Source organism: Ranitomeya variabilis, chromosome 2 (assembly GCF_051348905.1).
Source record: "Ranitomeya variabilis isolate aRanVar5 chromosome 2, aRanVar5.hap1, whole genome shotgun sequence".
NCBI classification, from domain to species: domain Eukaryota; kingdom Metazoa; phylum Chordata; class Amphibia; order Anura; family Dendrobatidae; genus Ranitomeya; species Ranitomeya variabilis.
Genome location: NC_135233.1, coordinates 519,757,514 through 519,783,186, shown reverse-complemented (window position 1 = coordinate 519,783,186; position 25,673 = coordinate 519,757,514). Strand labels below are relative to the sequence as shown.

The 25,673-nt window shown below is 43.4% G+C and overlaps 1 protein-coding gene across 4 annotated transcripts in view; it reads left to right on the top strand.

The window, feature by feature from the left end:
- MPPED2 (metallophosphoesterase domain containing 2) overlaps positions 1-25,673 on the top strand; it is a 289,676-nt gene that overhangs the window by 239,621 nt on the left and 24,382 nt on the right. For all 4 annotated transcript variants that reach the window (XM_077288056.1, XM_077288058.1, XM_077288057.1 and 1 more), the window contains one exon: positions 21,671-21,786. In XM_077288056.1, the coding sequence (XP_077144171.1) occupies positions 21,671-21,786 (116 nt within the window). The remainder of the gene's footprint in view (positions 1-21,670; positions 21,787-25,673) is intronic.

Genomic DNA, 25,673 nt, shown 5'->3' with positions numbered 1-25,673 from the left:
CACATATCCATGGTACATACATACAGTACATGTACATGGCACACACACATACATGGTACACACATACATCATGTACATGACACACATACATACAGTACATGTACATGGCACACACGTACATACAGTACATGGAACATACGTATATGGAACACACATGTACATGGCACACACATACATACATGGCATACACATACATACATGGCACACGCAACACACACATACATACATACATGGCACACACACATACATGGCACACACACATACATACATGGCACACACACATACATACATGGCACACACGACACATACATACATGGCAGACACGACACATACATGGCAGACACATGCTGCACAACAAATGCTCATTTGATACATGTGATTCATATAAACACATACACATAGCTCACAGACAGCACACATACCACACACTATATACACATCAATTACACACACCTCACATACACTGCTTTATGCTGTAGGGAATGAGATGTTCCACAGTATCAGATGCAGCACTCCTGCTCCCAGCAGCACTATCCCAGCAGACACCTCCCTGCCCTCTCCTCTGCTGGGACTGCCGACAAGAGCAGGAGGAACTGACAGGAGCCATCATCACAAGGAGCAGCACACACAAAGGGTGCTGCACGACTTATGGTACCTCACATCACAGCTCAGGTATGTAGGTGCCGGCCCAGGTCTTAGCTCTCCCTCTCCTCAGAAGCTCCGTGCAGGAGGACGATGCACTGGCCTATGAATACATGGCCTGTGGTGACATCACGGTCACATGGCAGGTCACATGATCGTGATGTCACTACAGGTCCTCAACCAGTCTCTACATCGGAAGCTTCACTGATTATGATTATCAGTGGAGCTTCTGCTGTAGTGGCTGGGGGGGCCCTAACGCCGACCCTGGCTGTATCCCAGACAGCAAGAGTGGGCCCCCCTGTCTCGCCAGGGCCCCGGCACTTGCCCAGGTGCGCCGGGTGCTGACGCCGGCCCTGGCAACACCGCAGAAGAAATTTTCGCACCGGCTTCCAGTATCCGTTGTTTCAGATGCTGCACATCTCGTATCTTCACAGCATAGACAATTGCCTTCAGATGACCCCAAAGATAAAAGTCTAAGGGCGTCGGATCGGGAGATTTTGGTGGCCATTCAACTGGCCCACAAGGACCAATCCACATTCCAGGAAACTGTTCTTGTAGGAATGCTCGGACCTGACACACATAATGTGGTGGTGCACCATCTTGCTGGAAAATCTCAGGGAACGTGCCATTTTCAGTGCATAAAGAGGGCAACACATCAATATGTAGCAATTAAAGATATCCAGTGGCATTGAGGTTTCTATTGATGAAGAATGGCCCCACTATCTTTGTACCCCATATACCACACCATACCATCAATTTTTGTGTTCCAACAGTCTTGGAGAGATCTATCCACTATGGGTTATTGTCAGACCAATAGCGGTGATTTTGTTTGTTAACTTCACCATTCACAAAAACGTTTGCCCCATCACTGAACATAATGTTCTGTGTAAACTGAGGATCCTGTTTCAATTTTTGTTTTGCCAATTCTGCAAATTCAACGCGCCGATCTGGGTCATCCCCGTTGAGATGCTGCAGCAGCTGGATTTTGTAAGGGTGCCATTTGTGAGTAGCTAATATCCGCCGAAGGGATGTTCGACTGATGCCACTCTCCAGTGACATGCGGCGAGTACTATTCTGTGGGCTCTTGCTGAATGAAGCTAGTACAGCCACTGATGTTTCTTGATTAGTGACATTTTTCTTGCGTCCACATTTTGGCAAATCCAACACTGAACCTGTTTCAAGAAATTTGGCAAGCAGTTTGCTAACTGTAGCATGGGAGATGGGTGGTCTCGTAGGGTTTCTTGCATTGAAATCTGCTGCAATGACCCGGGTACTGCATTCATCAGACATCAACACAATTTCTATCCTCTCCTCACTTGTTAACCTCTGCGACATGTCAATGGCTGTAAACAAAGATAAACTTGTAAATAACTCATGAAAGAATAAAGTTACATTAAAACAAAGCACATAGTGAAATTCTCAATAAGTTTGATGTGTCACATGACCCTCTTCCAATTGGAAAAAATAAAGTTGCATCCAAAATGGTCGCCTTCAAAATGGCCACCATGGTCACCACCCATCTTGAAGTTTTCCCCCTCCCATATACTAATGTGCCACAAACAGGAAGTTGATATCACCTACCATTCCCATTTTATTTAGGTGTATCCATATAAATGACCCACCCTGTATTTAAAAAAAAAAAAAAAAAAGTGACCAGGGGTCACTTCTATTTTTAATAACCAGTCATGCCGGTTATCAAGAATATAGTGTCACACACAGTTTTTTTTTAAATTCTTTAAATGTCACTTCCTTCAGCGATTTTGCAGCATTTTTTCACTCATAGAAATCAAGGAGTAAGTGCAAAAAAGCAGGTATTTGCAACAAAAACGCAGCAAAACCTACGGAAGTTGCATCATGTTTTTTTGGTGGGGTACTAGACTTAATCAGCATGTGCAAGAGACAATAAAAAGGCATAAAAAACTAAGCAAATATGCAGCAAACCCTGCTTTTTGTAAGCAGCCTCTTTACTTCCAAGAGAGCACAAAAAAACCGCAGCAAAATTGCAATGTGTGAACATAGTCTCAGTCTCCTAGTACACACTCCCAAATTATCCACATGGCCCAATTAAAGTAAAAACCACTAAATAGGTGTCCATCTGCCCCCATTAGGTTGATTTTTATTTTTATTTTTTTTAACTGTGTGGAATAGTGTAGTTGTGTTATTTCATACACTGGCTTCCGGTAAAAAGTATATAGCGTTTACCAATGAAGTTGTGAGAAAATGCATGTCATATTTACCATAGTATTTTTCCGAGATTTCTAATAAATATATTTTTTATTTAAAGTGTATTATTTATTCTATGTTTATTTCCTAAAATCCGCTAATTTCCCACCTTTGTGGTATGGATATTGTATCCTTTCGTTGGTAAGAAGAGAACAAGGCTCGGATGTATAGAGCGGACGGTCTTGTCACCCTGATGCAGGCAATCTTTCTCCCATCCTAACCATCAGCTGTGGTATAGCAATGTGTAGTCTTTGCGCAGTTTGCTGGTGTCACAAGGGGCTGGGAGATTGCATTGTTTCACTGCACCTCCATGTTCAGCATACAGGAGAGGTCTTGAATAGAAATGGCTCTTTAGAAAAGGTGATAATGAATTTTACAGCCGGCAATAAATGTTTACTGCCTCTTCTTTCAGGGGATATCAGGCAGGAGGCAAGCTGTTCCTTTACATGCAGGCTTTTACCCACTAACAGCCAATAATCCTATATGATGGGATGAGCCGGCCGCCGTTACTCACAATTATACCAAATAGCAAAATGATTTCTACACTGCATCGTCTTCTGTGTCGTTTTTAGAGGGTCATTATTGATTAAATGTTGTCTCCTTCAATACTAAGTAATACAGTGAAGACATGGAAAAATGAGCTGCCATAGCTGGATTCTTCATCAATTTATAATGCACGCTAATTTACATTATGCTATGGGAAAAAAATGTAAAGAATTGCTCCTACTTATCCCGGTACTGTTTTTTTTTTTTCAATATCTGTGTAAATGTGGAAAATAGGAAAAAACAAATAGCGCCTTTGGCCATGAGTTGTGACTGGTAAAAGTAAACGCTGACTATATACCTATAGAGAATCAGGGGCTGTGAGTGCAAAAATGGAAAGGTTTTTATAAGTAAACCTGTATGATCCTTAAAGTTTTCAAATAAAATGCATTTCACACGCACTTTTATATGGGAGGAAAATCAGATCTGAAGCTACGGACCTCAGCCCATGATGTTCATAAGCCATAATGTGGGATATGGACAGGAATTTTCCTTGGGAGACAAAAACTTGGAATTTCACAAGTTTATTCCAGGTCACATAGATACCCCTTGTAGATAAGATGTACAGTAATTACATTCTTGAATTTACAATATGAATTTTATCTCCCTTAAATGGTATTGTTTTGAGCACTTATGAAAAATAATGTACAGATAATGTACAAGATCAGTCTTCCTATAGAGCGTTCATCCAGCAAATAATTACAGTTTGTGTGTACAGTGGGTACGGAATGTATTCAGACTCCTTTAAATTTTTCACTGTTTCATTGCAGCCATTTGGTAAATTCAAAAAAGTTCATTTTTTTCTCATTAATGTACACTCTGCACCCCATCATGACTGAAAAAAAAACAAATGTAGAAATTTTTGCAAATTTAATAAAAAAGAAAAACTGAAATATCACATGGTCAGAAGACTCTGCTCAGACCCTCATATTGAAGTCACATGCTGTCCATTTCCTTGTGATCCTCCTTGAGATGGTTCTACTCCTTGAAGGGAGTCTAGCTGTGTTTAATTAAACTGATAGAACTTGATTTGGAAAGGCACACATCTGTCTATATAAGACCTCACAGCTCACAGTGCATGTCAGACCAAATGAGAATCATGAGGTCAAAGGAACTGGCCAATGAGCTCAGAGACAGACTTTTGGCAAGGCACAGATCTGGCCAAGGTTACAACAGAATTTCTGCAGTACTCAAGGTTCCTAAGAGCACAGTGACCTCCATAATCCTTAAATGGAAGAAGTTTGGGACCACCAGAAGTCTTCCTAGACCTGGCCGTCCAGCCAAACTGAGCAATCCTGGGAGAGGAGCCTTGGTGAGAGAGGTAACGAAGAACCCCAAGATCACTGTGGCTGAGCTCCAGAGATGCAGTAGGGAGATGGGAGAAAGTTCCACAGTGTCAACTATCACTGCAGCCCTCCACCAGTCAGGCCTTTATGGCAGAGTGGCCAGATGGTAGCTTCTCCTTAGTGCAAGACATACAGCTCTGATAAAAATGAAGAGACCACCACATCAAAACCCTGTCATGGGCAGCTCAATCTCCAGACCTGATCCCCATTGAAAACCTCTGGAATGTAATCAAGAGGATGATGGGTAGTCATAAGCCATCAAACAAAGAAGAATTGCTTACATTTTTGCACCAGAAGCAGTGTGAAAGACTGGTGGAAGGCATGCCAAGACACATGAAAGCTGTGATTAAATATCATGGTTATTCCACAAAATATTGAATTCTGAAATCTTCCAGAGTTAAAACATTAGTATTGTTGTTTCTAAATGATTATGAACTTGTTTTCTGTGCATTATTTGAGGTCTGAAAGCACTGTGTTTTTTTTTATTTTGACCATTTCTCCTTTTCAGGAAAAAAAGTACAAAATTTATTGCTTGGAAATTCAGAGACCATGTTGTCAGAAGATTCTAGAATAAATGAACAATTAGATTTTACTCAAAAATATACCTATAAAGAGAAAAGTCAGGCAAACTGAACATTTTGCAGTGGTCTCTTAATTTTTGCCAGAGCTGTATGAAAGCCCACATAGTTTGCTAAAAAAAACATATAAAGGACTCCCAGACTATGAGAAATAAGAGTCTCTGGTCTGATGAGACGAAGATAGACCTTTTTGGTGATAATTCTAAGCAGTATGTGTGGAGAAAACCAGGCACTGCTCAACACCTGCCCAATGCAATCCCAACAATGAAACATGGTGGTGGCAGCATCATGCTATGGGGGTGTTTTTTCATCCGCAGGGACAGGACGACTGGTTGTCATTGAAGGAAGCATGAATACAGCCAAGTACAGAGACATCCTGGATGAAAACCTCTTCCAGAGTGCTCTGGACCTCAGACTTGGCTGAAGGTTCACCTTCCGAGAAGACAATGAGGCTAAGCACACAGATAAAATAACAAAGGAGTGGCTTCAGAACAACTCTGTGACCATTCTTGACTGGCCCAGCCAGAGCCCTGACCTAAACTCAATTGAGCACCTCTGAAGAGACCTGAAAATGGCTGTCCACCAACGTTCACCATCCATCCTGACGGAACTGGAGAGGATCTACAAGGAAGAATGGCAGAGGATCCCCAAATCCAGGTGTGAAAAACTTGTTGCATCATTCCCAAGAAGACTCATGGCTGTACTAGCTGAAAAGGCTGCTTCTACTCAATACTGAGTAAAGGTTCTGAATACTTAGGGCCATGTGATATTTCAGTTTTTCTTTTTTAATAAATTTGCAACATTTTTTACATTTCTGTTTTTTTCAGTCAAGATGGGGGGTGCAGAGCGTACATTAATGAGAAAAAATGAACTTTTTTGGAATTTACCAAATGGCTGCAATGAAACAAAGAGTGAAAAACAGAAAAACATAAAGGGGTCTGAATACTTTCCGTACCCACGTAATTCGATATAATCCCTAAACGGATATGCAGAGAAGACATCACACTGACTTCTTATGGTCTCATTTGAAATTCTGTATGAGACTTTTTTTTATTCTTAATAAGTCATGGCTATTTGACATGATTTGTCAGGCAATTCCCTGTGGGACAGCAGAGATCTCTGATCTATGAGGCGACATTAAGTGGCAGCAAAATAAAATGGTCAGGTGTCTTGACTTTTGCAGTATGGAGTGACATCCACACAGCACTCGGACGTCTTTCTCTAATGATGAGACTGTGGTGAGATTGAGCTGTCCCAGGTATTTGAGGATCGAGGATGATCATGACAGCTTTGTGATGCCTGAATGACAGTGCGGTAACTTGGCTCCAAGACTACAAAGGACGGACGTATCCAAAATTATTCAAGAAACAAAAAAAAGTAATTTCAAATAAGCATGAATATTCAGCTCGTCAGTAGAAATATAGCAATAATTGGCAATACGATTACAACTTAAATGAAGACAAGTCAGATAAATCGGGTTATGCCTCGTATGGAGCCTAAAGGCAGGAGAATGACTACTTTGACATTCTTTGAATTCATATTACAAAACTTTGGGCTCTGCACTATTTATTCCTAGAGTGTTCATTTAAAGATGATCTGGCCTGCAGTAAATTGGATGAAAGTAATGAATAGAGTGATTTTTAGTATACATTTTATATAAAATAATATATATTTTTATATACAATATAATGCTATCTTTGGAATCTTTATATTATAATCATATAATAATTATGGTTTATGATGCTGCCTAGAATTTGAAATCCCCCCCATTGTCCTGCAAGTGTCGGCAGCACAATTCCAACTATCCTGTGAAAATATTATTGCAATTTTTCTTTGATTAGGGAAAATAATTGTTAGTTAAATACAGCATTGTAATGTACTGTATAATGATTTATAGATGTATAAAGAATTAGCAAAAACAGAAATCCAACTAATTTATCATATTTTTTGAGCTGCTGTAATATTGTCGATTAATTAAAAAAAAAAAAAAACTGAGGTAGTATGTGGGGGGCTAAGATGAAGGCAATTTAAAATCCCACTATAGTTCTGAGGTTTCCTGTCCTTACTTGCATAAATAATGTTATTCGTGCCGTGTCCTTAACGGGCATGAAACTTACAAAGGACAAAACTTTTAGGCGATTTAGGTTTTAAGGCCACTGTACACATTAGATGAAAGTGGGCCGAACCGGTTAGTCTAATGCGTTTTGGGACCTTTGGAGTCTCCCCTGACGGATGGTGGGGAAAGGAGGACCCAATATGATTCCTGACGACAATTCTTTGTTCTCCAAGAGATAAGCCACTGCCAAATGAATCCAGCTTTCCTAGAGATCCCAGGAGCACTCTGCCTAGCCGAGCATTCCTGTGTATGCGGCAGCGGTCAGCCTTTAGAGAGTTCGGGAGGCTTTAGAGAGAACCTCATTCCATTAATGTAATAGGAGCAGGATTATTCTGTGGAGCAGGAGAGCATCGGCCGTCCATGGCACAGCTCCACAGCTTCTTTCAGAGCATAGTGAAAATGAGTTTTCATGAAATCCCATCCACTTTGCGTGAACTGTTATACACAGCAGATTTTGCGCACACAATCCTTTCCTATATATGTCATGTATAGGTTCTCTATTGTACCATGTATTATTTTAGCATTCGGTTTCTTTGGGCTCTTCAGTCAAGCGGCTTTTGAAAACTTTCTCAGCCATGCATGTTAAAGATGAGTCAAGAAATTGTCCTCACACATTCTTCCACCCTTGTCAGATTACCCACTGCACCAGTGTTTAATCCGCCATGACAAATCCCCACGCTTTGCTCTGACATACTTCAGCAATAGGATGTCTGAATACTTCTTTTTTTTTTTTTTTGCATCATTCCACTCTGTCCATCTGCAGCTCAGAGAAAGGTAACTGAGCACAAGTCCATATATTCAGGTTAGTTACGTTGGAGGGTTCCCTAAATGTCCCCCATGGGCAGACATGTCTGGATTATATGGATCAGAACCCAGTCAGAATGCAGGACTTGAGGACCAACACAGCCACCTTATCTGAAGATGAGCTTCAAAATAATAATTTGCTTTTTGGAGATAAATTCATAAGTGGCCTAAGATTCCTTATTGATAATGACCGGCATCTGCTCTGATAGGCTGAGTTTACTCAATTAAAGTGAACTATTATCCTACAGGCCATATAGACTCCATTATGGTACTGATAACGTGTTACACTACTTACGGTAGCTACAAAGAGGCAAATGGCAAGAATGATGTCCCTCCTGCTCTTAATTTTGATATCCTGCATCTACAGCCCCAAAACACTTTTTTATCTTTTTAATGTAATTTTGAATAACTTTGGAATTTGTATTTGTTCCTTTTATTAGTTTCTTACATCACCCCTTGGAATGCAACAGTAATGAAGTATATAGTGATAATCATATTCTCCTATGAAACTCAGACTTGATTTTCAACCTTTTGGCTGAGCTTCAAAGGAGTACTACAATGGCAGTGACGGTGGCCTTCATCACTCCTTTGTCTGATATTTTGACCACAATCAAGTCTCGGGAGGCTGATGGATGCCTGCACATAGACAACTACTTCATTTTAGTGCCACTGTTACAGAAGAGGCATTTAAAGAGGATCTGTCACCACATTTGACCAATCTTAACTATTAATATGAGCATACAGATTATAGATTGCTGAAAAAAAAAATCACACACCTGTATGTCTCATATCAGATGTCTTGTTGTTGTTATGTAAATGACTTCTTCCAAGCTCTGAGGAGGACTGTGCCTGGAAGATAACTCTTCCTCCAGAGCTTATTTTATATGAAGGGGAAGTTACCAGTGTGATGAGTAATGGTCACCAGTGTAATATGTAAAGGTTACCAGTGTGATATGTAATGGTTACCATTGTTACCAGTGTAATGTGTAATGGTTACCATTGTTACCAGTGTGCATTGTTACCAGCTGCATGCATTCCGTTGAATTTTGAAAAAAATGGATCCAGTGACTGATGCCGCCGGATCCGTTTTTTTCTCATAGACTTGTATTAGCGATGGATTGCGACAGATGACTTCATCCGTCGTTTGCCGGATCCATTGAAACGTGTCCGGCGGCTTTAGACAACGGATTAAGTAACGTTCTTTGTGTCCATCGAAAAAACAGACAGTGACTGATCCGTCGCCGTTTGTCGTTTGCTCGAATGGAAGCCTATGGGCGCCAGACCTGTCAAATGACGGATTCCGTTTTTTTAACTGAGCATGCTCCGATCCAATTAGCCAGATCCGCTAGTCGGATCCGTCAAAAAACCGAATCCGTCGCATCAGTTTTTCACAATCTCCGACGGATCCGTCGAGCCAACGGATTGTGACTGATGGCAAAAAACTGATGTGTGAAAGGGGCCTTAGTTACTTGTCTCACAATGGTAACTCCCTCTTTTATTTAAAATAAGCTCTGGAGGCAGAGTTCTCTTCCAGGCAACATCCTCCCCATAGGATGGAAGAGGTAATTTACATAGAAGAAAAACATAGATTTCTCTGGAATAAGACATCGGATCATAGATATCAAGGTATTCAGTTTCCTGTGACCTACATGCCCATATAGACGGCTTAGGAGGGTTTATCCTAAAGACATATTCCCTTTAAATGGTGCACAGCAGTAGTGATCGGAGCTCACCTCAGCCTGCTTCTGTTAGAGATGCCAGTTATATAACAGCTCCTGAGCCCTCTCCAACATCATCATTCTGTGCTAAGGGGAAATGCAGCAGTACAATTACTCCAGCTTCGGTGCATTGCTTTACATTTCTCATTGATATCCTCATCTGCCATGCTTTTGCCCATGCACACATCTTAGATGGTTCTGTAATATTATACAGGCTCACTCAGATTTTATTATCCTACAAAGTTTTTTGGCATCAGAAAAGACTGACACTTTACGCTCAATCCCAAGAACTGGTCCTAACACAGAGACTTGTGGTCCGCACTGCTGACTTCATCCCATGTAGACAACGTACAAAGTCGTTGTACCATTTACCAGGACTTTGGTTAAATGACAGGAAACCATTTATCACCCATTTTCATATAGCGTCCCTTAGTCCTTGCTTCTGGAGCTTTAGTAGAAGGCTGCTATCTGGTCTTTGAAAAGGCATTTAATACTGTACCACATAAGTCACATTAGCTGCATTACCAACATCCACATTTGCACTTACCTCCTCATAGAAACCCAACATGTTGGTAAGACACGACCTGTCTTTTATGAATTCATGCTGTCAGGTATTACACCATTCTCTGCTATATCCTTTTGAAGTTCCAGAAGAGAACCAATTGGTGGGTCATCATACTGCTGATGGAGATGCGAAAAAATGGTTCAAGACCATTCTTCCGGATCTCCATCAGCAGTGCATATGACCACCTATTAGTTCTCTTCTGGCATTTCAACGATTTGTTAACCTGTGGGACTGCAGCAGCTGACAAATTTAAGCTTGACCTTTGTTGTGTGATACACATCTATACCAGGTGAGCAATTCCCTGCACCTTATTGGCTTTTAACATCAGATAAGTGGCCAACAGACTAACCCATGTGATTGATAAAGTAATCCACTCAGATCAATCTGGATTTATGCCTAACAAATCTACAGCAATCAATTTAAGGAGACTATATTTAAATATGCAAATTCCAGCCGAAAATGCTGGAAAGAGAGTGGTGGTGTCTTTGGATGCCCATAAGGCCTTTGATTGTGTAGAATGGAATTACTTGTGGTCGGTTCTGTTGTGCCTTGGGTTCGGGCCTAAGTTTATATCTTGGGTGGGGTTGCTATACTCCTCTCCAATGGCAAAAATTAGAGTAAATAATAAATTATCTGATAGTTTCTCATTGCATAGGGGTACAAGGCAGGGGTGCCCATTGTCTCCGTTGCTATTTGCCCTAGCTGTGGAACCCTTGGCCGCTAAAATAAGGGAGGCACGAGAGATAAAAGGATTTGTCTATGGAATGAAGGAGGAGAAGATGATTGTGATGCTGCAGTTGTTATATGTACTGCATAATTCTCCAATTTGGATTCCGCAGAGTAGGTTCCGTAAAATCAAATCGCTCTTTGCCGAACTAATATGGGGGAAGAAAAACCCAAGGTTTAAACAAAAAACTTTGCAGAGGCCAAAGGCGGAAGGGGGCTTGGCGCTCCCTAACCCTTGGGTATATTTTTTATCAGCACAATGCCAGCATATTGGAGGATGGGGGGAGGAGATGGGAAAGGGGCAATCGCCCAGTAGTTTGAGATATTTGTTTGGAAAATGGCCTCTGGGTGAGAGTTTGGAAGGGGGGCAATTTTTGAAACTGGGTTCTCGGTTTCCTACTGTTCTCCTAATTCATAAGGTATGGGAAAAAGTTAAACAGATTAGGGGTGTCACGGGCCTTACCAAATACTCTCCTATATGGGATAATATAAATTTACAAGAACTTAAGCAAATGGAAGGATATTGGCCATGGAGAGAGGCAGGAATTAGAAGGATGGGTCAGCTACTGGGTCAAGGGGGACTTAAGTCATTCGTGGAGTTACAAAGAGAATTCCAGTTATCACATTTAAATTTATATCATTATAAAAGCATGCGTATCAGTCGCAATGTCGGAGAAAACTTATTGAGATCCAGAGTGATATCACGCTGGCTTCCATTTTGGAGAACAGCGGGACACGGGGGGCAATTTCAGAAGTGTATAAAGATTTATTATTTACCTTTCTAGTCAAACATCCCATCAAGTCTAGAGTGAAATGTGAAGCTGAATTGGGAGAGATAAATGATGAGAGATGGGAATCTATTTTAGAATATGTGACTAAGATCTCTATGAGCGAACCTGGGAAGATGTCTCAATTATATGTGATTCATAGAGCTTACAGAACTCCCGATAGACTGTTCAAGATGGGCTTGAGGTCTGATTCCGAGTGTCCACGATGTTCGCAGGAACAGGCAGACATGTTACACATGCTGTGGCACTGCCCTAGATTGTCTGCCTTCTGGACAGTTGTATTGAATCTGATTGAATTGGTATATAGGTGTGTCATTCCCAGAGACCCTTTGGTCTGTATATTAGGTTATGTGGAAGAAATAGCAGTGGTATCTATGGTTAAACTGGCGATTGCTAGATTGTTATTCATAGCAAGTGAATTGATAGCTTGGTTCTGGATCAGGGAAGAGCCTCCGACTAGACCAGACTTTCTTACGCAGGCGGATCATATAATTTTATTGGAAAAAAGTATCTATTCTAAGAGAAATAAACTAGATGTATTTCAAAAGATATGGCAGCCATGGATAGAATGGAATTAGAATTGTGGGGAGGATGCATAATGTTATGGATGATGTTCATACTATACAATTGTATTTGGATTGGGGAAGGAATATCGGATAGGAAATGGGGAAGGCATTAAGGAGGTCTCGAAGGGGGGGTAGGGGGGAGTTTTGTTCATAAAAATATATGATTATCTGTAAATAACAGCTTGATATCATTTGTTATAATTGTTTTTCCTTAATAAAAAATTTATCTGATTTAAAAAAAAAACAAAACATCAGATAAGACCCTATTGTGCCTTTTACTCCTCCATTTTTCCTACATTATACTTTTGAAGATCATTTCTTGAAATACCTTGAAGAAACGTGCACACCACTGATGTCAAACTTAGCAATAGTTGCAGGTATCCACCTTCTTAAATATCGGTACCACATCAGCCATTCCTATCCTGTGGCATCACCCCTATTATAAGAAGATGACATACAGCAATCTATGAATTACTTAGCTCAACTCCCTCAATATGCATGGATGAATGCTGGGGACTTTGTCAATATTTAGTTTATTTATGCAACCACAAAAGCAAATAGACACTAGGATAATTAATAAAATGTAATTTTTTATTAATGCATCAATATAAGAACAGCTGCATGTTAGTAGAGAGAATAAAAATACATATAGAGGGGAATGAATCTAACACAGGGAAATCACAGGGAAAAACGTGTAGAAAATGGGTCTAATAATAATGGTATGGTTCTTAAATATGAAAATAGTATAACCATATAGCAGCAGCATATATTATAGATAAATATTACATATCAATGTAAATCTACATGGACAGAGTAAATAATTACATACAAAACACCCAGCAGATAAAAACACAGTACATAAATAAATTTAAAACATTACCATATATAAATGCCTAACAGCTCCAATGTACGTTTCGCCAGGTGGATTTTTCAAGGAGTATGATATTTAATTTACTCAGACACAGACATACTTTTATTTGTGTTAATTTAGTTATATCAGGTGATGAACTTTGATTTCTGCCTTGCTGAATAATACCTGCCACAGTCAGTTCATTAGTGAATACGGGTAACAAGTACCTGTCTAATATCTTGGCATTTTCTTTGTTCTTTATTAATTATATTTCTATGGTCATCGATAAGGGTCTGACGACATCTGATTTTTGCTTTCGGCGTTAATATGTTTATAAATTTTTGCCAGCTGGGTAATAACGCATGAAAGATGAGTAAATGGCAAGCATACACATGTGGTCAAAATTGTTGGTACCCCTCGTTTAATGACAGAAAAGCCCACAATTGTCACAAAAATAACTTGAATCTGACAAAAGTAATAATAAATAAAAAATCTATGAAAATGAGCAAATGAAAGTCAGATATTTCAATCATGCTCCCACAGAATTTTTAAAAAATTAAAACTCATGAAATAGGCCTGGACAGAAATGATGGTACCCTTAACTTAATATTAAGTTAAGCCGTCAGCTTCCCCCACTGACTGTGTCAGTGCCGGCCGTAAAGCACAGCACAGCGGTGACGTCACCGCTGTGCTCTGCTTTTACTTTACGGCCGGCGCTCAGTCAGTGCGGGAAGCTGACGGCGAGGGACATGACAGACACCGGAATGTGAGTATGTAGTGTTTTTTGGTTTTTTTACATTTACAATGGTAACCAGGGTAAACATCGGGTTACTAAGAGCGGCCCTGCGCTTAGTAACCCGATGTTTACCCTGGTTACAAGCGAACACATCGCTGGATCGGCGTCACACACGCCGATCCAGCGATGACAGCGGGTGATCTAGCGACGAAAGAAAGTTTCAAACAATCTGCTACGACGTACGATTCTCAGCGGGGTCCCTGATCGCAGTAGCGTGTCAGACACAGCGAGATCGTAAGTATATCGCTGGAACGTCACGGATCCTGCCGTCGTAGCGACCAAAGTGCCACTGTGAGACGGTACCCTTAGCTTCAGAGCTGGAGTGGTCAGATAAAGCTCTTATCCCCATATTTTGGAGGGGGCTGGCTGATCACGTTAAGGGCGCTCTGGCCACTAGGGAGATTCCAGCCACACTGGAGGAGTTAATAACTGTCTCTACCCATATTGACCTCCTTTTTAACGAGCGGAGGTTAGAGCGAGCCCATTGTAGGCAGAGGTTTCGGCTGGCTCCCACCTTCGCCAAACCTCTGTAATCTCCTTTCCAGGTTCCTGAGTCACATGAGTCCAGGGAGGTGTCTCGAGCGGGTTCTAAGTCCCGGACCGCTTGGGCACCCAAGGTCTGTCATGTTTGCCAGCAGTCTGGACATCTTGCCACCAGATGTTCCCAGCGGTCGAGGAGACGTCAGCCTCTAGTGGTAGTCGGTGGAGGTACACTAGATACGGCGACGTTTGCCTCAAAATTGTCCTTTAAAGGGACAATTATTATTGGCTCATCTTCCCACTCAGTAGAGCTCTGCGTGGATTCTGGGGTGGAGGGCAATTTTATGTCTTCCGCCTTCGCCCAACGTCACGCAATACCCCTGGTTATGCTAGAGCAACCAGTTACGGTACGAGTGGTGAATGGGTCGACACTGCCCTCACAGATAACATAACTCACCAGACCATTCCTTTTACTCTGTCCTTGTCGCCATCCCATCAGGAGACAATATCTCTGCTCGTCATACCTGAGGGAATTGATGAGGTCCTGTTGGGAATACCTTGGTTACGGTACCACTCTCCACATATCGAGTGGTCCTCAGGCAGAATTTGGGGATGGGGTGAGTCTTGTGAGGGTAGGTGTCAAAGGGAGTGCATTCAGGTTGCTACTACAGAGGTACCCGCAGATCTATCCTCTCTCCCCAAGCAATACTGGTCTCATGCGGACGTGTTCTCCAAAAAGGCCCCGGTGACCCTTCCGCCTCACCACCCCTATGACTGTCCTATTGACCTCTTGCCTGGTGCTGAGCCTCCCCAGGGTCGAGTTTATCCGTTATCTCTCCCGGAGACTGAGGCTATGTCTCAGTACATCCAAGAGAATCTGGCAAGAGGGTTCATCAGGAAGTCAGTGTCGCCTGCTGGGGCTGGCTTCTTCTTTGTTCAGAAGAAGAATGGAGAACTGCGTCCATGTATAGATTACAGGGGTCTTAACTCCATCACCGTTAAGAACAAGTACCCATTACCCCTGATATCTGAGCTTTTTGATAGGCTATGGGGAGCAAGGGTATTTACAAAATTAGATCTGCGGGGTGCTTACAACCTGACTCGCATCCGTGAGGGGGACGAATGGAAGATGGCTTTTAACACCAGGGATGGGCACTATGAGTATCTGGTGATGCCCTTCGGGCTCTGTAATGCCCCAGCCGTTTTCCAAGACTTTGTGAACGACATCTTCCGGGATATGCTCACCACCTCGGTCGTAGTCTATCTGGATGATATTCTCATCTACTCTCCAGATATTGACTCCCATCGGAGAGATGTTCGCAAAGTCTTTGACCTCTTACGGGCAAACTCCCTCTACGCCAAGTTGGAGAAGTGTGTGTTTGAGCAGGAGTCCTTGCCATTTCTTGGTTATATCATCTCTGCCCAGGGATTGGCTATGGATCCTGCCATGCTACAGGCTGTGATGGACTGGCAGGAACCACATTCTCTTAAAGCGGTGCAGCGCTTTATGGGGTTCATTACTATCGACAGTTCATTCCACACTTCTCAACTTTGGTAGCTCCCTTGGTTGCCCTCACCAAGAAGGGAGCAAATCCCAAATTGTGGTCTGAGGAGGTCTCCAAGGCCTTTAATTCCATAAAGTCACACTTCGCTAGCGCTCCCATCCTACATCGCCCCGATGTAGACAAACCATTTATCATGGAGGTGGATGCCTCATCTGTTGGTGCTGGAGCAGTCCTCTTCCAAAAAGATGCTCAGGGTCGGAAGCATCCTTGCTTCTTCTTTTCTAAGACCTTCTCACCAGCAGAGAGGAATTATTCCATCAGGGACAGGGAGTTGCTGGCCATGAAGTTGGCTTTCTCGGAGTGGAGACATCTCTTGGAGGGAGCTCGTTTTCCTTTCCAAGTCTTCACAGACCATAAAAATTTGGTGTACCTGCAGACAGCCCAGCGGTTAAATTCTCGCCAGGCTAGATGGTCCTTGTTGTTCTCCCGGTTCCATTTCACCCTCCATTTTCTTTCGGGGGAGAAGAACATTCGTGCCGACGCTCTCTCTCGCTCCGTTGTGTCATCTGTGGAGGAGGAAGAGGAGCCTCGGCTTATTGTCCCCACTGAGAGTCAGAGAACCGTAGCTCCGGTGTCGCTAGAGTCTGTGCCTCCGGGCAAGACTTTCGTACCATCCAGTTTGCGACCGGAGGTTCTTTTGTGGGCTCATTCGTCCAGGGTGGGTGGACATTTTGGGACAAAAAGGACATCTGAGCTATTGGCGAGGACGTACTGGTGGCCACATATGGTCCGAGAAGTCAGGGATTATATTCAGGTGTGTGTCTCCTGCGCCAAAAATAAGTCTCCTCGACAACGGCCAGCTGGGTTACTCTATCCATTGCCGGTGGCAGACAGGCCCTGGGAGATGGTCGGGATGGACTTTGTGGTGGGTTTGCCCAAGTCTCGGGGCTGTACCATCATTTGGGTTATCACTGACCATTTTTACAAAATGGTGCATTTGGTGCCGCTTCCTCGGTTACCTTCGGCACGGGCCTTGGCAGCGTTGTTAATAAAGCACATCTTCCGCCTACATGGTATGCCAGACAAAATTGTCAGTGACCGGGGTCCCCAGTTTGCGTCTCTGTTCTGGAGAGAGTTTTGTCGTCTTCTCCGCATTGAGTTAAATCTCTCTTCTGCATATCATCCCGAGACGAATGGATTGGTAGAGAGGGCCAATCAGACCTTGGTCACATATCTGCGACATTTTGTCTCAGCCAGGCAGGATGACTGGGCATCCTTGCTACCGTGGGCAGAGTTTGCGCTGAACAATGCCGTAGCCGACTCCACTGGACAAACCCCATTCCTCCTCAACTATGGTCCGCATCCGCGGGTACCTGTGCCTATGCCCGTGTCTTCTGCCGACTCCAGGGTGGCAGACTGGGCTGTGGAAGCACGGATATTTGGGACCGCACTCAGGATGCCATTCTGGACTCCAAGGAGAGAATGAGGTCCTCCGCCGATGCACATCGGCGCCCCGCTCCGACCTTTGCTCCTGGCGACTTAGTGTGGCTCTCCGCCCGTAACATCAGGCTGCGTGTTGAGTCCACTAAGTTTGCACCTCGCTACTTGGGTCCTTTCAAGGTCCTCGAACAGGTTAACCCTGTGGTCTATCGTTTAGCCCTTCCGCCACACCTGGGTATCATCGACACCTTTCATGTGTCCCTCTTGAAACCTGTATACATGTCCCGGTTTTCCGAGTCATCTGCCGGGACATCGGGTTCGTCTACGGACGATTACGAGGTGAACGCTATTTTGGGGTGCAAGGTGGTTCGTGGCACAAAATTTTATTTGGTGGACTGGAAGGGTTACGGTCCTGAGGATAGGTCCTGGGAGCCTGCTGAGCGCATTCGGGCTCCGCAGCTCATTGCTGCCTTCGAGCGTAGTGAGGTCCAAGGAGGGGGGCCCTAGCAGGGGGGGTAATGTTAGGGTTCGAGTTCCCGTCTCTGCACAGGGGGAATCTCGGGCCATCTCCGCTGTGGTCTCCCATTCTTCTCCTGCCACAGTGGAGTCTGCTCAGCGGAGACGTCGATCCCAGCGTCTCGCTCAGTCTGACTCTGTACAGAGAGTTACTGCTGCTTTTCCTGCTTCTGCCATTGAAGTCAGTGCTGGGCAGCGGCGAGCAGACGCTTCTGGGACTAAGTCCTGCTTTTCTCGTTCTGAGCATGCCCAGAGTAAGATCTCTCAGTGGAGATCGAGGGTCACATGATCAGACACTGCAGCTAAGGTCCTGTAGGTGCTCACGCTCTGTGGCAGCCTCTCATTGGTCCTTCCTGGAAGGTCCTGTACGTGCTGCAACTATTTAAGGCTCGCATGGCCGCACGGCCATGCGCTAGTATTGCTCTTTATTTATGTACTTTGTGCCAGTGTGGTCTTGTATGAGTGTGTTCAGGGACCCGGCTGAAATAAGCCCCTAGAATGCTGGCACCTCCGGCGAGGAGTTTGTATGCTTGGGTATTCAGGGACCTGGCCGAAATAAGCCCCTAGAATGCTGGCACCTCCGGCGAGGAGTTTCGTGTGCATGCATGACCACTGAGTGCTCTTGTTTAGGCAGTTAGCCTGTGCCTCTGTGGAGTCTAACAGGGCGCAGTGCTTTGAGTTCACGGCTGCTCTGTGAAGTAACAGAGTTAGCTAACACCGCCATTTAGTTCCGCTATTTGCTAGCAGCAGGTTCTCCTGCACGGTGGACCCCGGGCTGCGAACGCATCTATCATAATAAAATCTTTATATTCATTTGGTGCGTTCCGCTAGCCCTAACACATATTTGCCTATAATTTTCTTTCTAATCTCCTGAGACAACTCTTTCCTTCGCTTCCTCTGGTCCATGTTGAGTGTGATACACACAATGTCACCAAACAGCACAGTGAGTATCTGTAGCCCTATCTACAGGCCCACTCACTGATTCCAAGACTGTAGACAATTGTGATGCTAGTTAGCGGACACACCGTGATTTAACATGTCTCTATTGTCACATTATTTTCAGTGGTACCATCATGTCTGTCCAGGCCTATTTCTTGAGTTTTATTTTTTTTTTAATTCTGTGGAAGTATGATTAAAAGCAATGACTGACTTTCATTTGTTCATTTTCATAGATTATTCATTTATTATTACTTCTGTCAGATTCAAGTTATTTCTGTGACTATTGTGGGTTTTTCTGTTATATAAACAGTGCCTTGCGAAAGTATTCGGCCCCCTGGAACTTTTCAACCTTTTCCCACATATCATGCTTCAAACATAAAGATACCAAATGTACATTTTTGGTGAAGAATCAACAACTGGAATACAATTGTGAAGTTGAACGAAATTTATTGGTTATTTTAAATTTTTGTGGAAATTCAAAAACTGAAAAGTGGGGCGTGCAATATTATTCAGCCCCTTTAACTTAATACTTTGTTGTGCCACCTTTTGCTGTGATTACAGCTGCAAGTCGCTTGGGGTATGTCTCTATCCATTTTGTATATCGAGAGACTCAAATTCTTGCCCATTCTTCCTTGGCAAACAGCTCGAGCTCAGTGAGGTTTGATGGAGATCGTTTGTGAACAGTAGTTTTCAGCTCTTTCCACAGATTCTCGATTGGATTGAGGTCTGGACTTTGACTTGGCTATTCTAACACCTGGATACATTTATTTTTGAACCATTCCATTGTAGATTTTGCTTTATGTTTGGGATCATTGTCTTGTTGGAAGACAAATCTCCGTCCCAGTCAGGACTTTTGCAGACTCCCAACAGATTTTCTTTAAGAATGGTCCTGTATTTGGCTCCATCCATCTTCCCATCAATTTTAACCATCTTCCCTGTCCCTGCTGAAGAAAAGCAGGCCCAAACCATGATGCTGCCACCACCATGTTTGACAGTGGGGATGGTGTGTTCAGGGTGATGAGCTGTGTGTTCGCCTTTACGCCAAACATATCGTTTGGTATTGTTGCCAAAAAGTTTGATTTTGGTTTCATCTGACCAGAGAACCTTCTTCCACATGTTTGGTGTCTCTCCCAGGTGGCTTGTTGCAAACTTTAAACGACACTTTTTATGGATATCTTTGAGAAATGGCTTTCTTCTTGCCACTCTTCCTTAAAGGCCAGATTTGTGCAGTGTACGAATGATTGTTGTCCTGTGGACAGACTGTCCCACCTCAGCTGTAGATCTCTGCAGTTCATCCAGAGTGATCATATGGGCCTCTTGGCTGCATCTCTGATCAGTCTTCTCCTTGTTTGAGATGAAAGTTTAGAGGGACGGCCGGGTCTTGTTAGGTTTGCAGTGGTATGATACTCCTATTTCAATATGATCGCTTGCACAGTGCTCCTTGGGATGTTTAAAGTTTTGGAAATCATTTTGTATCCAAATCTGGCTTTAAACTTCTTCATAACAGTATCGCGGACCTGCCTGGTGTGTTCTTTGGTCTTCATGATGCTCTCTGTGCTTCAAACAGAACCCTGAGACTATAAGGGTACGTGTCCACGGTCAGGAAACGCTGCGTGTTTGACGCTGCGTGGGGCCGCAGCGTCAAACATGCAGCGTCCAGATGTTCCAGCATAGTGGAGGGGATTTTTTGAAATCCCGTGTCCACTATGCGTGGAAACACGCACGCGGCGGCCCTGCGACTCCGGACATGCTGCGCGTCTTTTCAGATCGCAGCATGTCCGTGTTCCTTGCAGCGACGCTGCGTCGCCGCAAGGAATAACACAGGGCCCTATGCGAGGGGTGCGATGATCCCAGATGTTTACAATGAACACATCCGGCATCATCGCGTCCCAGAAGGGGGCGGGGCTTAGCGCCGAGCTGCTTTGCCGCTCCGACGATACCGCCGGCCATCCTGAACGTGGACACGTACCCTCACAGGGCAGGTGCATTTATACGGAGACTTGATTACACACAGGTGGATTATATTTATCATCATTAGGCATTTAGGACAACATTGGATCATTCAGAGATCCACAATGAACTTCTGGAGTGAGTTTGCTGCACTGAAAGTAAAGTAATATTGCATTCCCCACTTTTCATTTTTTGAATTTCCACAAAAATTTAAAATAACCAACAAATTTTGTTCAATTTCACAATTGTGTTCCACCTGTTGTTGATTCTTCACATTTGGTATCTTTATGTTTGAAGCATGATATGTGGGAAAAGGTTGAAAAGTTCCAGGGGGCCGATATGCTTTCGCAAGGCACTGTATGTGTGTGTATGTATGTATGTGTGTGTATATATATATAATAATATATGTATATCTCAAATTTGCATGCAATGGAAAACTAATCCCCGAGAAGTGAAAAATGTAAAATCCCCAGCATACCCTATCCATTACGGAAATTACTAAAAAATAAAGAAATTGATGTTACAGTGACGGATCTATTTACAAGCTATTACTGATAAAAGACCTTCTTTTTTCTACAGGACACCATGGTTTAATGGATGGGGATTTAATCTTCCTAGAGGCCAGTCTTTACTTGACAAGTGGAACCTTATCCCTGAGGGCATCGACATTCTAATGACTCACGGCCCTCCCCTCGGTAAGTTAAAGACGCTCTGTCACCTTACACACACAGAAGCGGCCTTTAATGTAACCAGCATGAATCTTCCAATCCCAGGCACCAGCTTTCCCTCTGCACACAAAGCAATGAATAAAGAAAAAAATTGATGCCTTTACAGGAGCCCGGCATGATAATTAAACCCAGCAGATCTGGAGAGTTCCTAGGTGTTGTTTAAATTAAATTTTCTGATTTACTGGTGCCGGGGAGAATTAAATGGATATCCACAGCAGTTCTGCAGCTCTTCCAGCTCAGCCATTTGTTTTATTAACTGTATTTATCTGACAGGTAACTGCTCCCAATTCTGAGGTTTTATGGGTTTAGTGGATGGGCTAGAAATCTAAGAGCTTCTTTTAAATCTGGCGCTAGCTCCATCTGCTGCCCATGTGGTGCACTCTGCATTCATGTGTCATCGTTGGGGGGTAACCAGTAAGGCAGGACTGGAAAGGCAATCGTTCAGAGACTTAACAGGGTGATGTATGACTTTGCCAGAGTACACGGGTATGAGGCATTGCCAGAATTTAGTCCAAATCAAAGCACATAACGAGCTTTGTGCCCATGGCAGAGCTGTGTACCCCGAGGCTGCACAGAGGTACATGAAGTGTTCCATGTGCCACCATATGGTGACCGCAAAAGTGCCCAAGACTCTGATTGCATACAAAGGAAAAGTAAGACCTCCTGGCAGTACCCGGCACAATATAATAGCTCCATATATATCACCAGTCCAGGCTGGGGATATATATATAAACCTCCCGGCCGTTACTGTCTGAGTTCCTACCTAACATAGTACGGTATGCTGCCACCAGTTCCTTGTTCGATATACAAGCCCCGTCCGACAAAAGGCTTATATCGGGCCAGAAACCAACCCTGCGGTAGCGTGTTATATAACCGAGTGTGCAAACGTGGGGATTCGTGAATCGAGATAAAAGAGCAGCGCAAAATTAATTTTATATATATATATATATATATATATATATATATATATATATATATATATATATATATATATATATATATATACACAGTACATACCAAAAGTTTGGACACACCCTCTCATTTAAAGATTTTTCTGTATTTTGATGACTATGAAAATTGTACATTCACACTGAAGGCATCAAAACTATGAACTAACACGTGGAATTATATACTTAACAAAAAAGTGTGAAACAACTGAAATTATGTCTTATATTCTAGGTTCTTCAAAGTAGCCACCTTTTGCTTTGATGACTGCTTTGCACACTCTTGGCATTCTCTTGATGAGCTTCAAGAGGTAGTCACTGGGAATGGTTTTCAATTCACAGGTGTGCCCTGTCAGGTTTAATAAGTGGGATTTCTTGCCTTATAAATGGGGGTGGGACCATCAGTTGTGTTGTGCAGAAGTCTGGTGGATACACAGCCGATATTCCTACTGAATAGACTGTTAGCTGCCTTTTTCTTGCCATAATACAAATTCTAAGTAAAGAAAAACGAGTGGCCATCATTACTTTAAGAAATGAAGATCAGTCGGTCTGAAAAATTGGGCAAACTTTGAAAGTGTCCCCAAGTGCAGTGGCAAAAACCATCAAGCGCTGCAAAGAAACTGGCTCGCATGAGGACCGCCCCAGCAAAGGAAGACCAAGAGTCACCTCTGCTTCTAAGGATAAGTTTGACCGAGTCACCAGCCTCAGAAATCGCAGGTTAACAGCAGCTCAGATTAGAGACCAGGTCAATGCCGCACAGAGTTCTAGCAGCAGACACATCTCTATAACAACTGTTAAGAGGAGACTTTGTGCAGCACGCCTTCATGGGAAAATGGCTGCTAGGAAACCACTGCTAAGGACAGGCAACAAGCAGAAGAGACTTGTTTGGGCTAAAGAACACAAGGAATGGACATTAGACCAGTGGAAATCTGTGCTTTGGTCTGGTGAGTCCAAATTTGTGATCTTTGGTTCCAACCACCGTGTCTTTGTGCAACGCAGAAAAGGTGAACGGATGGACTCTACATACCTGGTTCCCACCGTGAAGCATGGAGGAGGAGGTGTGATGATGTGGAGATGTTTTGCTGGTGACACTGTTGGGGATTTATTCAAAATTGAAGGCATACTGAACCAGCATGGCTACCACAGCATCTTGCACCGGCATGCTATTTCATCCGGTTTGTATTTTCTTGGACCATCATTTATTTTTCAACAGGACAATGACTCCAAACAAACCTCCAGGCTGTGTAAGGGCTATTTGACCAAGAAGGAGAGTGATGGGGTGCTACGCCAGATGACCTGGCCTCCATAGTCACCAGACCTGAATCCAATCGAGATGGTTTGGTGTGAGCTGGACCGCAGAGTGAAGGCAAAAGGGCCAACAAGTGCTAAGTATCTCTGGGAAATCCTTCACGATTGTTGGAAGACCATTCTCGGTGACTACCTCTTGAAGCTAATCAAAAGAATGCCAAAAGTGTGCAAAGCAGTCATCAAAGCAAAAGGTGGCTACTTTGGAGAACCTAGAATATAAGACATAATTTCAGTTGTTTCGCACTTTTTTAAGTATATAATTCCACATGTGTTAATACATAGTTTTGATGCCTTCAGTGTGAATGTACAATTTTCATAGTCATGAAAATACAGAAAAATCTTTAAATGAGAAGGTGTGTCCAAACTTTTGGTCTGTACTGTATATATACAGAACCGTATACAGGTATACTATACAGACAAGAATGTAGTTCAAGGGTAGGGTACAGATAGGTTACAATTACTGTGTTATGTAGCATATGACCACAGGGGGGCACTGATGGATCACAGGTCCAAATCTTCGTTACGTGATTCCGTGGCCGCATCAGGTAACTGGTCTCCTGCCAGTAGAAAAACTCAGTTCAAAATAAGGAGCTGCCTGTTATTCCCTAGGCTGTGCTCCCTCCCACACGCTGCACCCACCCCTGGGCTGGACCGCCTCCCTCCTCCAGTATCTGAGAACATGATTTTCCAGGCAGAACCATGGATGGCCCATAACTTTCTGCCCGAAGGTCCAAATGGAACAGCAGCAGTTCCAATGGGTTCTGCTGGATTTTATCTGTGCAGGGAGACCAAATATAGCTACTGTATTTAATTCATGGTGGCTATGATCGGTAAGTCAATAACACAGAGTGCTAGAGGTGGCTGCCTGGTATGGGCTCGTGGGGAAAAGAATGCAGATTCCGATTATGTGCTCAGCTAGGCTCAGAGATATTGCATTCTGTTGTTATAGGTCATTTTCCAGACTCCATACCTCAAAGTCTTGCTGGAATATGTGTTACCGTGAAGTCTGCATGTGGCTTGAGTCAGACAAAGGAATTCAGTTTGGCTGGTCCTCCACACGAATTCACACCCCCGTGATAAATGCTGGGGACACAAGGTCTATGTTTTTTGCCCCCCCCAAGGAAGTGCCTTTGCTGGATAATGAGGTCCCATTGGAAAATGACATCATTTTCCTACATCTAACAGGGGCCACTTGTCATATAAATGACACAAGAGCTCACGGCTGCATGAAACACACACGACTTGTAGGACTTGCTCTGCATGGTGACGTGGAGCGCTCACATGTGCTTTGTAGACAAGTAGGAGCCGCTCTGCATGGTGATAGGGAGCGCTCACATGTGCTATGTAGACAAGTAGTAGCTGCTCTGCATGGTGATGTGGAGCGCTCACATGTGCTTTGTAGACAAGTATTAGCCGCTCTGCATGGTGATGTGGAGCGCTCACATGTGCTATGTAGACAAGTAGGAGCCGCTCTGCATGGTGATGTGGAGCGCTCACATGTGCTATGTAAACAAGTAAGAGCCGCTCTGCATGGTGATGTGGAGCGCTCACATGTGCTATGTAGACAAGTCGTAGCTGCTCTGCATGGTGATGTGGAGCGCT